We start from the raw sequence: 13,371 nt of genomic DNA, 5'->3' as shown, positions 1-13,371 counted from the left end.
TACCCACTATTTTTTTTTTATTTTTTGATCAGTCATTAAGAACTCGGCGTTCTGACGTCACGCTACCCTTGTGCAAGAAGCAGACAAACTTTCGCTCCACATTGACTCGAGGAAAACCTTCCGTTTTTTATTGTCTTACTTCCTAGTTTTGTCAGTCACTATCTTTTTTTATTAAACTCCTAAACAAGCTTTCTTTTTTTTCTTTTAGTCAGTCATGCCTGTTTTAGTAAGGGTTAATTAAGTGCGTATGTATGAGCAGGAATTGTATAGGCCGTATGAATTTTTCAATTTTTTTATTATTGTACGTTTATCAACTAGAGTAGATTTGTACTCTGTTGAGTATCAGAATACTTTTGATTTGTGCCCTGTTGAGTATTGGAATACTTTTGTTTGCTAAACAGGGACTTGATACATTTGTGTTTCCTAATAATGAACTGTAGTCAGTATTGAACTGTATTTCATACCATACTATTGCAGCTTGAAATGGTCTTGTTTTTAACTTATGAAATGTGCGATTTAGGTATTGATAAATAGTTACAATATTTTGTTTTCATCAGGCTTAACTTCTTTTTCGGTAGTTGCCTATGCCTACTATTGTAAACCCATGAGAAGAACCAACCCGCTATCACCAGGACAGTTCTCAATGTATTGTAAACCCATTAAAATATTTTTTTTTGCTATGGGCTGGAATATATTTAAGGAAGTGTCACGTTTGGAAATGGTTCTGGAACGTCAGATGGAGATGCTTTTTTATTTATATTTATTTTTGTATTTAGAAAAACACATATGTGCTTATAGCACCGAGTTCGAGTCGGGTTACCGGCTCCAAGATTTGCTTATACTGCTACGAAACTCGACTTTTGTTGCTCCTGAGCTGCTCCAGAGCTGAATTTTTACTGCTCCAAAGCTGCTCCAAAGGGGCATCTTTGCTGCTCCCAGACCTGCTCTAAAAGGCTGAAGCTTGCTTCCACCCCTGGTCGTTGTAGCTGCAATATCGGGCGCGTTAGTCAGCAATGAATGATGCAGGAGGCTTTCGCTTTGCCTTACCTCACTGATGTCGCAAAACATGAGTAATGACCTCGCCTCATTTTTAGATAGTCTTTTGATTCTGGCCATTCCTAAGCCTAAAAGAACGCGATAATTGTCGGCACGGCAACGTCTTTGGAAAGTGGATTTCCTTGACTCAATCGGCTGGGTATTGATAGCACACAAAAGCAGACAGCGTCCCAGTAGACCTTTTTCTAATTACCCAAGCGTCGAGGAGAACCCTGAAAGTGTAATTCTACGTTCCACGCGCGCTCGCCTTTCTTTTATAAAATATTCGAAGTAAATAATCATAATAAGGCTTTGACGAACGCGCGTGCAAGGCAAAATTTGTTTTAGACATTTTGCTTTAGAACAATTGAAACTGCAGACGTCAGCACGTACAACGCGTGTAACTACACTCGCAGTATGCACCTCGGTGCTTGGGAAATTTATAAAAAGGTCTATTGGGACGCTGTTTGCTTTTGTGTGCTATCAATACCCGGACGATTGAGTCAAGGCAATCCGCTTTCCAAAGACGTTGCCATGGCGACCATTCTCGCGTTCATTTAGTCTTAGGAATGGCCAGAATCGAAAGACTATCTAAAAATGAGGCGAGGTCATTGCTCATGCTTTGCGATTTAAGTGAGTTAAGGCAAAGCGAAAGCCTCCTGCACCATTCGTTGCTGACTAACGCGCCCGATATTGCAGCTACAACGACACATTAGTTTTAAAGCGAGCGGCGCTCACTCACCGGGGCACCGCCATGTTTCCCCGCATCCCTACCGAGCCAGTCACGTGATTTCAAAATCCCTCTCCTAGGTACTGTGGCTAACTTTAGCCACGGTTAGCGCTTCGAGCAAACGGGCCCTGGTGCCCATTTTTACTCCGTTACATTTTCAAGTCCAACCGAAATCGACGCTACGATCCCATGGAGCCAATCAGGCAGCAGCGAAAATTGCATCGTCACGGCGCTTGTTGTGTTTGCGGGTTTGCTATCCCCAGCTAAACGAATCGCGCACAGTAAATGCACCGGGATCCTGCGCTTTCTTCTAGGCGTGATTGGTTTAGCCGGGAATAGTAAGCGACAAAGGCGACCAGCGCCGTGACGATGCACTTTTTTCCGCTGCCTGATTGGCTCCATCGTATAGTCGGCTATACGGTCGGACCTAATAGGGAGTTTTAGGGAACCCTTTTTGCACATTCCCAAACGGTATATGATGGGCCCTCCGGTACGAACTGCGCATGTGCTATACCGCATAAGACTCCCGCACGCGCAGTTTCGTACCGGAGGGTCCATCGTAGCGTTTCGGATGTGCAAAAATGTTTCCCTAAAACTCCTCAATGTGAAACGGGTTATAGTCTACGGTTAAATGCACGAAGAAGAAGCGATCGTTGCGCTTGCTGGTCGAAGTTGAGATTTCGGTTTATCGAAACGGCCGCAATGGCTGGGCGACCTTTTTGTTTTGTTTGTGGCGAGATGCGATGTCTGTGCTAATGTCTTCAAGTGGTTATTCTTCTCACGCGCTTGTAGTGCTGGTCCTGGCGACGTCCGAGACCTTGGGAGGCGTGGTGAACGGCACACTCCCGGTGGTCCGCATACAAAAAGAGCAAGCTGAGGAAAAAGAATGCTGCAAGGGTCACCAGAAGCCCACCAAGGAAGAAGTCGAGTGGGGAAGAGAACTCGTCAAGAACGTCTACATCGCGAGCGAAACTGTGAAGGTAAGAAAGTTGTTATTGAAAAAAAAAGAAAAAAACCCGGATTTTATACGGGATGCGAGCCAGTACGTCTGCTCTTTAATCACGTCGTGCGCTTGTTGATCCAGAAGATTCAGTCCATGTGCTCTTGTTCTTCCTCCGACTTCAACCAATATTGGCGCACGCTTACAGCGCGAGGTCCCTGGGCGGTCTTTATGTTGCCCCTTGAGTGGCTAAGGCTTCAGAAGAAGAGGGTTTTTACAGAATATAGCCCCTGATTGATCATACATTTCAAGTAATTGCTGTTTTGCTGTTTCTATAAATATTGTACTTCTGACACCAACGAATGTCTTATCTATTGGTGTTTTTTTAGTTTTTACTGATTTTATATTTTGGACTCCCACGCATGCCTATTTGCGTCTTACAGTTTTATCCGATGTTGTATTTTTTTACAGACGGATGTTTTTCAGTGTTTCTTTTGTTTTAACCGATCTTGTATCTTTGGCACACACGGTTTATCTGTGTTCTTGTTTTTAACCAGTTTTGTAAGTTAACACTGACGGATGTTTAGCGGTGTTCTTCGGTTTTAAGCCATCTTGCATTTTTGACACCAACGGATATATATCGGTGTTTTTTTATTATTTTGGCCTATCTTGTATTTTTGAAACCAATGGACGTTTATCGGTGTTTTCGGAATTAACCATATTTGAGCGTTCGACACTCACGGATGTTTAGCAGTGATCTTAGGTTTTAATGCATCTTGAATTTTTGATACCAACGGATGTTTAAACTAAAGCAAAAGTGCAGGGCAGCTGGTTCAATACTGAAACGTTAACCCAAGAGCAAGGGAAAAAGAGGGGCAGACAACACAAAGCTTTGTGTTGTCCGTCCCGTTCCTGGGTTACCATGTTAATAAATGTATATCGGTGTTTTTCGGTAAAAAGCGGGAAGCTATACCGCCTAGTTGTAACGGAGAGTTTTCAACCAACTTTGCGCAGATGCTTCCCAGGACTGCGTTCTACAGCGACCAAGAAGTCTGCTACGACGGCCTGGGCTGCTTCTCGCAGAGGGACATCTTTTCACACTCCATCTCGCTCCCATCTAGCCCCAGGGAGGTGGACACCAAGTTCATGCTCTACTCCCGCAAGAACAGACAAGTCCCCGTGCTCCTCGACTACCTGCGCTACGAATCCTTGGGCGTCGATCAGTTCCAACGGCAGAAGAGCCTTGTCTTCATCGTGCACGGGTTTGGTGAAAATGGCAACGCTACTTGGATACTGGAGATGAAGGACGCCTTTCTTGAAATGGTGAGAATGACTAGACAGTCACTGACAAGGTGAAAACGGCAGGAAGGGGAGAGATCCCACCTCGAGCTCAAATTTCCTACCAAAGTTCCTGCTTTCAACAACTCGTCGGTGCCTCGTGGACCACAGTAATTACTCCGAATCTACAAAACGGAAAACCGTGAATGACTCAAGTTTTTGTGGGCTCGAATTTTCGCGAATCGGGCCAAAGTCGAAAATATGTAATTATTCGCGGGCTTCAATTTCCGACACTCGGGGAGGTATACCACGTATTTGCTACACTAGGGAAACATATATTCGGGGGATCTATTTTTCGCCAATCATAAGCAATTAGCGAAATTCCCAAAAATTAGGTCCTCGCGAAAATTGTGTCGTCTACTGTATCTAAGTCAATTTCTCTGTTTATTTTGACTAACCAAGTGATTGATTAACCGTCCAAACAATCAATTATTGTTTTAGTTCTGATGCATTTTTTTCAAGCGGTTTGCCGGGTGAGTTTTGTGCTCGAAATTTTTAGGAGAGAGTAAAAATGCCCGCCTTACTACTTGGCATGCCTCTTTTTTGCTTAGGATGGGAAATGCGCACTTGTTTGTTTCACAGAAAAGCGCCTTAGCATTCCTCATGGTTGTGAATCGCAGTGATTATAAGGTGACTACGATATACATGTAGCAAAATTTCAATTTTAAAAATGCTTGCCTGTGTTTTCTTTTTGCTGGCGGTACAGTGTCAAGTTTCGAATAAGACTTTAGATTGCTCTGCTCACGACATAGCAAGAAACAGTGAAAGCAAAAATATATAGTTTGACTTAAAAATATGTGTATTATGCCTTGAGGCCAATGTGTTTGATTCATTTTAATTAATTAGTCAAAGAAATGGTGGCAATTAATTAAGTTAGAAGGTTTTATCGGCGATGAACCCTAAAGTGTGCATGCGTTGAAAATAGACATTCGCGAAAAACCCCAAAAGGCCTGTCCTAGATCCCACCTTGCACCGCGTGGCGCGTTGAATTGTGGGACCGTTCCTATGTACACTCGGGTCGGCTCGTACGCTCCGTACATCCTGGAGGTGGCTCAATTCCTTCACTCTCACCCAGGCACGTTGCCAGGATTTTGGTTTGGGGGTGGGGGGGGGGGGGGGGGGGGCGCCCATGACAAAATGCTGTATGAGGGGGAGGGGGAGAGGAGGTCCCAGCAAAATGTAAGATTTCAGGGGGGGGGGGGGCCGGGCCTTATGGGCCTCCCCCCTAGCTACGTGCCTGCTCTCATGACTGCGAGGTCAGAACAGAAAGAAGACAAAGCGAACGCCTCGCAAAGCCAATGCTTACCCTGTCTTGTTATCGTCCTGCGTCCTTTTCGTTCTGAAATCGCAATATGCTAAACGAATACTAACCAACGCTTCTATAAGTGGGTTCTTCTCCACACGCCGCACATCGGATTGCCGTAGTGCGTCGAAAAGACAATTTGAGGCAATAAATATTTCCGGAATGGTATCTTGTCCGCGTACCAAACTCTGTCCCGGTGGTTCGTCGCGCAGGAGGACGTGAACGTGGTGGCCGTAGACTGGAACAAGGGCTGCCCTATGCCCCTGTACATGACCGCCGCCGCCAACACGGCGCTGGTGGGCAGGCAGATCGCGCGCCTCGTGGAGGTATTGGCCCACCGGCACCCGGACACCGTGGTTCCGGGCAAGGTGCACCTGGTGGGCTTCAGTCTCGGAGCCCAAGTTGCGGGCTTCGCGGGAAGGAGCTTCTCCAGGACGGTCGGGAAGAAGATCGGACGGATCACTGGTGCGCGCTACCGGAAATAATTGTCCCGCGATTAAGACTGCAGCTAAATCCTCAGGCGCGGAATAGACTCATTTCACTAGCCAGTTTTGCTTAGGGTGCTCCAATATCCTTCTGTTTGGGGCGATGGCATTCTTTGTAGTACCCGACACCAACGCTCTCCGGGAGAATACTAAGAAATCGGGGAAAACAAACTGCCGCTTTAGCACTGACAATGTCAAAAGCTCGTGCCAAAAAACGCTCTTTCAGGCGCTCAATATATATATATATATATAGGGTGTTTTAAAGAAAACTTTGCAGGGTTTTCTTCGCCGCAAAAATGAACTACGCATCGCCCAATGATCATTCTCCGCCCAAGGGTAGCTCTAGAGGTCCGAACCAGGTACCAAAATATCAGCACGGACCGGTGTCTTATTCAAAAGTTATGTGATTTTTTTGAAAATTGTAATGGGAAAATGGCGGGCGACGGAGCTCTCGAACACATCGAGCCCTATAGCGCCAGACACCGAAATAGCCGAAAATGGCCCCCCTTTTCCCCCACTGCAGTTTAAACAAAATCACTTATAACTTCTGAATAAGATATCGGTTCGGGCTGAAACTTTGGCATTTGGTTCTGACCTTTAATGATACCTTTGGACAGAGAATGAGGGTTCAGCGAAAAATAGTTTGTTTTTGGGCTAAAAAAAAAACAACAAAACCCCTGTAACTTTTTTTTGGTGACACCCCGTATATACAGTATATACAAATAAGGGTTTGGAACCAAATAGTATGATTCAATCGCCCTAAGCAAGTTGCCCTAAACAAACCGCCCATAAACAAACCTTAGTTTTATTACGTTGCCGCAATGCGTGAATGGGAGTCCTACTGCTAATGCGTCGTACAAAAGACAATCTGCATACACTGTCTGTGCTTCTTCCTTGTACGACAGTTCTGTCATTGGCCGTACTCAAACTGTCTGCAGGCACTTGAAGCACTCAGAAACAGACGTGCTTCGAATATGCTTCAAGCCACAGATAATGCCGTCATCATGTCTCCAGTGAACACCGTACGGCACAAGACACAGCCGCCTGCCTCGTGTGGGCGAAGAGGGGCGTAAGGGAGTAAACTAGAACAAATGGCACAAAACAATCGCAATAAAAAATATACAGGAAAAAATTGTAGGACGTTTGAAAAAGAACCAGAAACAGTAAACAGTAATATTGGTGCGGTGATCTTTAGGCGAGAGGATTAAAATACCAAAATTACCCGAGCTCTTAAACGCGACTTGGAGAGCAACTTCTGATATCGTCCAAATATGGCGATAACTCACTCTGCGGGCTCTAAGCATCCTAACCATCCATACACTATAACGATGCGCGGCCGATTTACACATTGAAAAAAAAAAAAAAAAGCAATCAAAGCTCGAGATTATCGCAGTCGATGGGAGGAGCATTGTGACGGCAGCCTGGACGGCATGTAACCAATGAAAGCGCGACATTTCGTTGAAATAGCAAACGCTGTTATTACAAAATGCGTAGGTTTTTGTAGATGACAGAAGCAAGTAAGAGTAGTCGAAAATAAATATTTCGTAAAGAGAGAACTTAGTACTGTCATAAACGTCTAAAAAACAGCGCACTGTTTTTTTTTTTTTTTTTTTTTTTTTTGAGGGGGGGGGGGGGGTGGGAGTGTTGGTCTCCGGCCGTCAGCTTTCGAGCGCGCGCTTGCTGGGTTGAATCGTAGTCCGGGCTGTATGAGCAACGAGTAGTGCGCATTCGAGATATTGACACGAATGACAGACGAAGAGGTAGGAGAAAATGCAATGAACTAAAGATTTAATGGGGGCCGAACTTGTGCCAAAAACGAAAAAAAGAACAGACCTCGAGAAAGCAGCAGCGAGCGTCGACGGCGGCAACTGCAAGCGACGGTGCGTCAGCGTAAGAGCTGGCTATCGCGAGAGATGATCAGCAAATGAATCGGCAATATGGCGCTCGGCTCTTCATCTACTATGCTCGCCATTTCGAATATTCTACCTAGAATGTTCGAGGAAGAGCTAGGAAGAGACTGACCAGGCAAGGCCATCTGGCCTCCTCCTCTTTTAAGCTCGAGGTAAGAATACACGATTCTTCTAGATGAACGGAGAAGCGTGTCTTTTCGATCATGCACGCAGCAATATCACTCTGCGATTCCCCCGGTCGGAGGAGCGAGGATCCTTCGCTTACTACTGGCTAACAGTGGTCTTGTTCTCGGAACATGCTCCTCCCATCGCCAGAGAGGACCTCAGTGTGGGTCAATTTTTGATTTTTTTTTTTGTTTTTTTAAAGTTGGCCACGTATCGTAATGATCTAGGCATTTCTGTAATGCTTAGAGCCAGCAGAGTGAGTTATCGCAATATTTAGGCGATCTCAGAAACCTCCTCAGGGTGCCTTTAATTATGCCGACAAGGACCGGGGAGCAGAGGATGGGGTTGAGCACAAACTACCACCTCGCAGAACCACCTTGCAGGAATTGAGATCACGTGACTTGAGGTTACATGACGTGGTCACGTCACGTGACATCCCTTTTCCCACGCTATTTAGCGAGAATATTTACGTCACATAAATTGAGGCCACATGATGTTTGTGATTTGATGTAACATGACGTCACTTGACTTAGTTTCATGACGAGGTGCCGCGACGTCAATTTCCCCACTAAATTTAGCCAAAAAATTTACATCCAGCTTCACTCTAAGATATGCCTGCGCGTTTACTTGCCCGCAAAACACTCAAAGAGCCAATCTCTGCGATCTGCGAAATAAGCTCAGCGAATGATGAGGCGCAAGATTCGTTTAGACCTAAAAATGAAGTCTGCGCTGTGGCGTTACGCAATGCAAAGCGTCATGCCTACATTGCGTAATGCCACAGAGCAAACGTAATTTTGAGGTCTACACGGATGTTCCGCTTCATCATTCGCTGAGCTCATTTATTAGATTGCACAGGTTGACTATGCGAATGTTTTGCGGGTAAGTAGACGAGCAGGCATTTCTTAGAGTGTACAATGATTTCCCTTCTAAATTTAGTGGGAAAATTGGCGTGTCAGTTCTTTGTGATGGTTCTTCGCGACGGGTCTTTATTACGCGTTTCTCATAGAATTCGGCTAACAAAACACGTTAATGTTTAAAAATACATGATATTTGTTTGTTTGCGTCATGACGCAGGTCTGGATGCTGCTGGTCCTCTGTTTGAGTCCTACGGGTTCCACGTGAGCAGGCACGATGCGCAGTTCGTGGACGGCATCCACACGAGCGCGGGCACGAACCTGCTCAAGGGTTGTCTGGGGATGGTGAAGCCCTACGGCAACGCCAACTTCTACCCCAACGGAGGCAAATCCCAGCCTGGCTGTTGGTGGTTCGGTAAGCTTCGACTACACCTCCCCTAATAGGGAAACACACTAAACAAAATTAACCCTACGGGTTCCCTTCGCTGCTGAACATGGAGGAAGCCCATCACGACGAGCCGTAACAGCGCTAGACGAAGCTCCGTATACGATTCGACCAAGAAAATAGCATATGCGCATATATCAATGAGCACATTTCACTTGCTCATTATGTTGCACATCGAATTTTTCAGAGTTAATAGCAAGATATGTTGTTCGCTAGGGTTCCTTCTATTCTACGCCGTGACTTATCTCACGTTCTGCAGAAAGTCGAATTTGTTGAATTTTCTTATCAGAGTGCATAGGCCATGATTGATGTTTTGAAGGAAGAGTTCATCACACGCTAAGAGTTGCAGCGACCCCTCTTGAAGTTACTTGAGCCGAAAACTAATTATTTCAACAATTCAGCTGATATAAAGTCGAACCCGTCTCTCCTAGAGTAACTGATATCTTAAGATACAGAAGGCACGGCTTGTGTTTCTTACATACAAGGCTCTAGGAAGCGCTGGCGCGTACCCTGGCAAAAGAAGGTATTCAGGTGTTTCACAAACCGGTATCATTTCACACTTGAACCTATGATGCCGCGACCGAAAGATAGTCCATCTAAAGAAAGAGCGCAGGGCGTTGTATATTCAACTCCATGCGCAGAGTGCCCTGTCACCTAAGTCGGCGAAACAGAACTTCCAGAAAGAATTCAACAACACAAAAACGATGTGCGAACATTCGACCGCGAGCGCTGCGCTATGGAGGAACAGTGTGAGGGCTATGACCATCGAATGCACTCGCAAACACCCGCATCATAAATGTTCGGGCGAATTTCCACCGGAGACTTTTTATAAAATCATGGCATATCAAAACAACACCAGAAAACGTCAGTATGTCAACTGGCACATTACCATCATCCTACGTGAACAGACTAAGTCACCCAACAAAGAAGTAAAAAAAGGTATCACTGTACACTCTAAAGAAAAACCGTGCGTCTACTTTTCCGTAAAACACTCGGAGAGCCGATCACCGCAACTTACGGAGGCAACTCAGCGAATGACGATGGTGAAACATTAGTTTAGACCAAAAAATGCAGTCTGAGTTGTGACATTTAAGCAATGCAAAATGTCACGCTTGCATTGCTTAACGTCACAACTCAGACTGCGTTTTCTGGTCTAAATGTATGTTTCGGCATCGCCATCCGCTGAGCTGCTTCTATAAGTTGCGGCGATTGGCTCTCCGTGTGTTGTGCGGGAAAGTAGACTCACGGGCTTTTTTTAGAGTGTAGAAGAAGACGAAGCTGATATCCTCTATCTGTAAATAGACGCCCCCGAAGAACTAACCGAGCCGGTTTTGAAACGACGGATCCTTCTTGTAGGATTTGGTTCTTGATTTTATGCAACTTTTTAAAACTTTTTCCCCAACCAGGGAGACCTCTGCCGAAATGCTTACGTACGTACAGGGCATGGCTTATGTGCACGCGTCTTGCTTTGTGATTGGTAATTTGGCGTTCTTATCAGCTAGCTAATACCGTAATATCTTTGCGCTTCCTGCTACGGGATTTGTTGTTCAAAGTTCTTGTTGGCTAATAACGCATTCTCATTGGTTACAGAACAATAATGAGATGCGCGGGAGTCCCCCCCCCCCCCCCGTTTTCCATATCCTCGGTGACCGTATACACTAAAAACATCCCGTGCGTCTACTTTCCCACACAAAAGTTAGAGAACCAATCACCGGAACTTTCGGAGGCAGCTCAGCGAATGGCGATGCCAAAACATATGTTTAGACCAAAAAACGCAGTCTGAGTTGTGACATTAAGCCGTGCAAAACGTCAGGCTTGCATTGCTTAATGTCACAACTCGTACTGCGTTTTTTGGTCTAAACCCATGTTTCTGCATTGTCATTCGCTGAGCTGCCTCCGTCAGTTGCGGTGAGTGGCTTTCCGAGTGTTGTCCGAGAAAGTAGACGCACGGGATTTTTTTTTTAGAATGTAGTCATTTGCTTCGAGCCTCTCTAGCAGAGAGGGCGAGTACGTGCAGCACGTGTACATACAAACCCAGCAGGGCCTTGGTGTTCCAATAATTTTGCAGAACATGCCTTTAGAAACGCGCTATTCTAATATACCTCACTTTTTCACACCCAATACATTTACTTCCGAAGAACCTCCATGACGTGAGAGATCTCAAGTAAGGTATTAATATGGTCTGCAATTTTTTTTTTCTTGGAATGTTTATCAGGTTGAGTTTTCGGAATTTATACCGTCAGATCTAGTTTCGGGAGCCACACGCTCGCGCAAGCAAGGCTGTAATTCCTTATTCGTGACGCACGAAGCACTAATATATCCTTAGGTATCCTTCGCACTACCCACTTAGTCGTGATGTGATTTTCCGTCCTATTGCCCACTTAGTCGTGATGCGATTATCCGTCGTAGTGCCAGTAAACTGTTATCACAAATCACCGCATTCTGCACCTTCAAATAGCGTTCAGTAAAATAATTTTAAGCTTTCGTGTTTTTGAAGTCCGTACACGGCGAGAAACCGAGGGAAAGAGGGAGATAAGAGCACGCGGGGGTCGTCCAAGCGCCGAGCTGTGATTGGAGCGATTATCAAGTAGACTAAAGACCCGTCGTTTCCCTCCAATTAAGACGCGGTCACACTGCTTATACATCATACAAAGCGACAATCTTTCTCTGGGGCATGTTGCTTTCTTACATGGCGGCGCTGTCACATTGGCCATACAAAAACTGTTTGCAGACATGTTCGAAGCGTACGAATGTTAGACGCAAACATGCCTCGAAGATCTTTGACGCGTGTCCGCAGACATTTCGGCCGTCATGTCGTCAGCGAACAACGTGTCATCTGTATGACGTATAAGTAGTACGACTGCGGCATATAAGCGAACAAGATTGTCGTCTGCTGCTCGCGAACTGTGTTGCGTTCAAACGGTGGTTTATAGAGACATCGGCAGCTACAGTCATTCCGACTACCCACTAATCCTTCCAATCAGAGCTCGGCGTTCTCACGTCCACCCGTGCTTTCCTCTCCCCATCTCCTTCAGTTTCTCTTCATTTAAGGTTGTTCTTCCGAAATGACTTCACCCACTCGCCTTTTCTTACGGTTGCAGACTTGGCGTGCCACCATCGCCGTGCCGTGGAGTACTTTATGGAGTCTATCCAGTCTGCCAGAAGCTGCCAGTTCAAGGCCCTCAAATGTCCCGGCGGTCAGAAGGCGTTTCTCGGGGGACGCTGCGGCAGGAGCGGCTACCACTGGGGCGAGATGGGCTACCACAGCATAGACGCCAAGGGAAGGGGAGAGCAGTACTTGTGGACCAACAAAGACTGCCCGTTCTGCAGGATGTAGGAAAACGCGGGTCATTGTGCAAAGCCCAAGACCGGCGCCACCCGTCATTTCAGTAATCGTTTTGTATATATACATCGTCATCGGTATGTCTCCTTGTATTCTCAGTCAGTGACAAAAAATAGAGAAAAGGAGCTTTCGCGTCGAGGCTTAGCGTAACGGAAAGAATGGGTCTGACATCTTGTAATTTTTATTCATTTGAAGCTACATCATCTCTTACTGGTTTGTTGGAAACGACAAACAGATTGTATTTTTCCTTATTCTTTCTCTCAACCTAGCGTTTGTTATATGCCCTACTGAGTAGGAATCAAGCTTTAACAATTCGTAACTCAAACGTAGCTCGCATTTTCCCCCCAACAATGGCGCATTCACTGCCACAAGATAGTTGTACGAATAAAATTGTTTGAACGTGCTTTCTTCATTTTCTGCGTTATTTATACTGTTATTAGTTTTATAGTATTCCACCCCTTTTTATATTCTCTTAAAAAAAAATCTACCGCCAAATTTATGTTAGGTTCTGTCATCGCATTCAATTTACAACTATCGACCTGGTCATAACTACTAGAAGAAAGTTGTTAGGCTTCTTGTGCGCTTTCGTGAATCCCTGCGTTGGGATGCACGTTAAGCCTGCCATAATTGCAAGTGCACTCTAAAAAAAAAAAAAGGGAGGAAAAAGGTAGTAACAACGCGTTTTCCTCCCTGCCCGACACAACTTGAGGTCGAGGAGCATTCTACCATACCGATGGCGTCGGAGGAGAAAAAACAGAGGTAAAAAAAAGGAGGGGGGGGGGGGGGGGCTCCCGCCCCCCCCCCCCCCCCTTTTAGATATTTC

The 13,371-nt window shown here is 45.6% G+C and overlaps 1 protein-coding gene across 1 annotated transcript; it reads left to right on the top strand.

Annotated features, from left to right (window-relative positions):
• Window positions 1-2,520: 2,520 nt before the first annotated feature.
• Window positions 2,521-12,609, top strand: LOC121835777 (inactive pancreatic lipase-related protein 1-like). The gene is made up of 5 exons (XM_042290271.1): window positions 2,521-2,745; window positions 3,720-4,028; window positions 5,559-5,811; window positions 8,981-9,175; window positions 12,307-12,609. Exons 1-5 carry the CDS (start codon window positions 2,521-2,523, stop codon window positions 12,540-12,542), a joined length of 1,218 nt encoding a protein of 405 aa, XP_042146205.1. The 3' UTR covers window positions 12,543-12,609.
• The last annotated feature ends 762 nt before the right edge of the window (window positions 12,610-13,371 follow it).

Source organism: Ixodes scapularis, unplaced genomic scaffold (assembly GCF_016920785.2).
Source record: "Ixodes scapularis isolate PalLabHiFi unplaced genomic scaffold, ASM1692078v2 PGA_scaffold1__304_contigs__length_218370807, whole genome shotgun sequence".
NCBI lineage: Eukaryota > Metazoa > Arthropoda > Arachnida > Ixodida > Ixodidae > Ixodes > Ixodes scapularis.
This window is presented reverse-complemented; position numbering and strand designations above follow the sequence as displayed.

Bases quoted from the DNA above. Each gene is read 5' to 3' on its own strand.
- LOC121835777 (XM_042290271.1), top strand. From the start codon at position 2,521: ATGTCTTCAAGTGGTTATTCTTCTCACGCGCTTGTAGTGCTGGTCCTG. The intron at 4,029-5,558 runs GTGAGAATGACT...TTCGTCGCGCAG, and splicing joins AGGACGCCTTTCTTGAAATG to GAGGACGTGAACGTGGTGGC. The intron at 9,176-12,306 runs GTAAGCTTCGAC...TTACGGTTGCAG, and splicing joins GCCTGGCTGTTGGTGGTTCG to ACTTGGCGTGCCACCATCGC.